The 3,193-nt window shown below is 30.5% G+C and overlaps 1 protein-coding gene across 1 annotated transcript; it reads right to left on the reverse strand.

The window, feature by feature from the left end:
• Positions 1-677: 677 nt before the first annotated feature.
• LOC111904506 (gibberellin 2-beta-dioxygenase 1) lies at positions 678-2,793 on the reverse strand. The gene is made up of 3 exons (XM_023900260.3): positions 2,339-2,793; positions 1,905-2,259; positions 678-944 (listed from the first exon to the last, which is right to left on the reverse strand). The coding sequence occupies exons 1-3, from the start codon at positions 2,740-2,742 to the stop codon at positions 690-692; spliced, it is 1,014 nt and encodes a 337-aa protein (XP_023756028.1). The 5' UTR covers positions 2,743-2,793; the 3' UTR covers positions 678-689.
• Positions 2,794-3,193: the final 400 nt, after the last annotated feature.

A 3,193-nucleotide genomic window follows, 5' to 3' on the forward strand; every position in this document is an offset into this window, starting at 1 on the left:
AATCCCAGAGGCCATCACTGATTGCGAATCAATTGACGAAAAATCAGAAGCCATCGGGCCCCCTTCATTCAGCTATAAGAACGATCGAACCTTCGCTGATTTTACTAGCCATAGGTGTTGTTGAGTCTTGAAGTTTGAGTGGAGAATTGGAAGTTGGACAGAAATACCCTCATACAAACGGAGGGCACAAATAGCTGTTAAACCTTTGGACCAATTCCACAACAAATCAAACATTTTGGACCACCGGTGCAACCCCAAAACTTTTTGGACCAAACATCCAATTTTTGACATACCACAGGGACCAAACTTGTAATTTTGTCATTTTACTTTTATATAATATATTCAGTTTGTTGGCAATTTGAAAACATTTATTGTAATTGTTTGTTGGCAATATAAAGACATAAATATATTTGTTTGCAATTTGTTATACATCTCCCGTTTCTATTCAAATGAAATAAATGGTTCCGATCTCCTTTAGCTTTTGATTCGTCATTCTTCTATTAATGTGTGTTGAGTTGTTACAACAAATAAATAGAAATTTAATTTCTTTTCTTTAAACGACAATATTACATATATATATATATATATATATATATATATATATATATATATATATATATATATATATATATATATATATATATATATATATATATATATATATTTCTGTAAAGAAATTAAAAATTAAATTAATATCTAGAAGAAATTTTTTCAAAGAATCCCAACCTATTATGAGACAATGGACAGTTAAAGGAAAATTTTTTGTACTCAAACCAAGTAAACTCTTTGTACAAACTTTCTTCATCCCTTTCAAGGAGTGATGCCAATGGTGTTATCTTCTCATTTAATGGTGGCCCTCCAAAATATATCATTGACATCCTGCTTTTTTTGCTATTTGCCACCACCCTATGCTTTATGCTCTTGAATCTTCCATTTGTCATCACCTTTAAACAAATACATATACATGATATATCTTTCAAGTTAATAATGTGGTGTTCAAACAAGTTGTGTTGCTACTGTTTCTGCCATGCTTAAAGGTCATGACTTCATGAGAGTGATGTGGAAGGCTTTAAATGTCAACAATAGCACTATTCAAAGTTGACATTAATTTATCCTGTTAAAATTCTCTCTTTTAAAACTTTATATTTTTATAAGTATGTCATTCTAGAATCATCTCTACTACCATGTCAATGTTTGTCATATAAATGTTTATATCATAATATATAAATTAAAGACTAATAATAGTGTAATGATTATTCTATTATTTTGTCTAAATTTGTAGATAGAAAGTGACTTGAGGACGTTGGGAAAAAGATTGATTTGGACTAGGAAAGCAAATATGCTATTTTGATGGGGAATCTACATATATAGGAGTCATATGACCTTCTCTTATTATGCTTTAACAACTTCTATATTTTCTCACAAAGTACAACCCTTTTGGTAATCATTTTTAAAAAAGGTTTGTGTAATGGGCCCTTGCATAAATGTATGTTTTTCCCACCTCTTTATTTGATTAATGTAATTTTAATATATAGATAATTTGTTAAAAAAAATTAATCTGGTGATAATTCTATAAGCAAAAAAATAGTTATTGAAATTATATACATCAATTTAAAAAACAATATATTATTGATAAGCAATACGTGATGAAACTATATATTAACTAACACTTCACTTTCATTTATAAAATTTAGCCAATCTTTTAATCATTATAATATTAATAAAAATATCAACAATAAATCTTTTAAGAAAATGGTAAATTCGATTGAGGAAAACTCAGATACGGTTTGGTTTCAGTATCGTATCCTTCGAAATCGCAACAAATCTTGTAATGCCTTTTCAGGTTTCAAATATTACAAAGTTTGTGTGTGTGTGTGTGTGTGAATGTATAAGAATATGTGTACCTGTAAAGAGTCACCAACATTGATGAAAAACGACTCTGAATCCGGAGGAACAGACATCCAACTCCCATCTCTTAACGAAATTTCGAGTCCAGAAGTGTTATTGGATCTCAAAACAGAAATGATTTGTGGGTCTGTGTGTTCTCCAAATCCAATCAAATTCCCTCCTTTGATTTCATGTTCTTGAAGCTCTGGACATGGCGGATAGTAGTTGAGCCTGAAAACAGAGTCGCTCTGTTCATCCATTAACAGCTTACTAAAGACATTTCTCTGCTCCAATTTCAGTTCATCCGCCATAAATTCCAGAAGTTCACACGCCATTTTCTTCACAGCTCTCACGTAATCATCCACGACACACCTGCAAAAACCAAAATTCACATCGATCAGAAAACAGAGCATGAAGTTCTCGTAAAATATTGATTTTAATTCATTCATACCGGAAACTTTCTGGGTGTTCTTCAAAACTGGAGATAATCTTATTGTAATCAGATTCAGGTTTTGTGTTGAGGAGAAGGTATTCCACCCAACCAACATCGCCATTTCGACCAATGTTCTTGTTACCATAACCAAACGGGTTAGGTGGGCCAGCTTTTTCTTTGACAGATTGAGGAGACGAGAAGAATTCTGTGGCTTCTGATTCGAGCTTATTGATCAATTTCATTGGGATTCCATGATTAACGACTTTAAAGAATCCAAAATCTTGGCATGCTTTAACAAGAAGGTGTTTTGAATCAGGTTTGGAAAGGTCAATGAGAGGAATTGCAGGATAAGTCAAACGGTTTACTGGTTTGCAGGTTTTAACATCGAACTGTTCGGTTGTGGGGTTTGGGAAAACCACCATTCTTGATTATCGTGAAAATTACAGAGAATTAAAAGAAGAAATTAATTTGAATATTTAAGAAAGAAGAAGAACACAGCGCATAAAGGCATTTGCTTGGTATTTGTAGGAGAGTAGAGGAGTTTTATTTATTTATTTATTATTATTATTTTTTATTTTATTATTTTTTATTTTTATTTTTATTTTTATTTATTTATTTTTTTTTAATTGTAAATTTAATAAAAAATTAATTAGACTTTTCCTTTTCATCTTATTCACCATTCCACCGATAAAAGTCTTAGAGCATGTTTTGTTCATGGATTTTGAATGGATTTGGATAATTGAAAAAATTGGGTTCCATTTGCAAAATAAAAATTTTGGAATTTTTTAATGAGAATTTAAATATATTCTTACTTTTTTTTCCTCTAAATCCTTATATCCAATTAAATTGTGACATTTGTAATATTTAATGTTT

Source organism: Lactuca sativa, chromosome 5 (assembly GCF_002870075.4).
Source record: "Lactuca sativa cultivar Salinas chromosome 5, Lsat_Salinas_v11, whole genome shotgun sequence".
Lineage (NCBI taxonomy): Eukaryota > Viridiplantae > Streptophyta > Magnoliopsida > Asterales > Asteraceae > Lactuca > Lactuca sativa.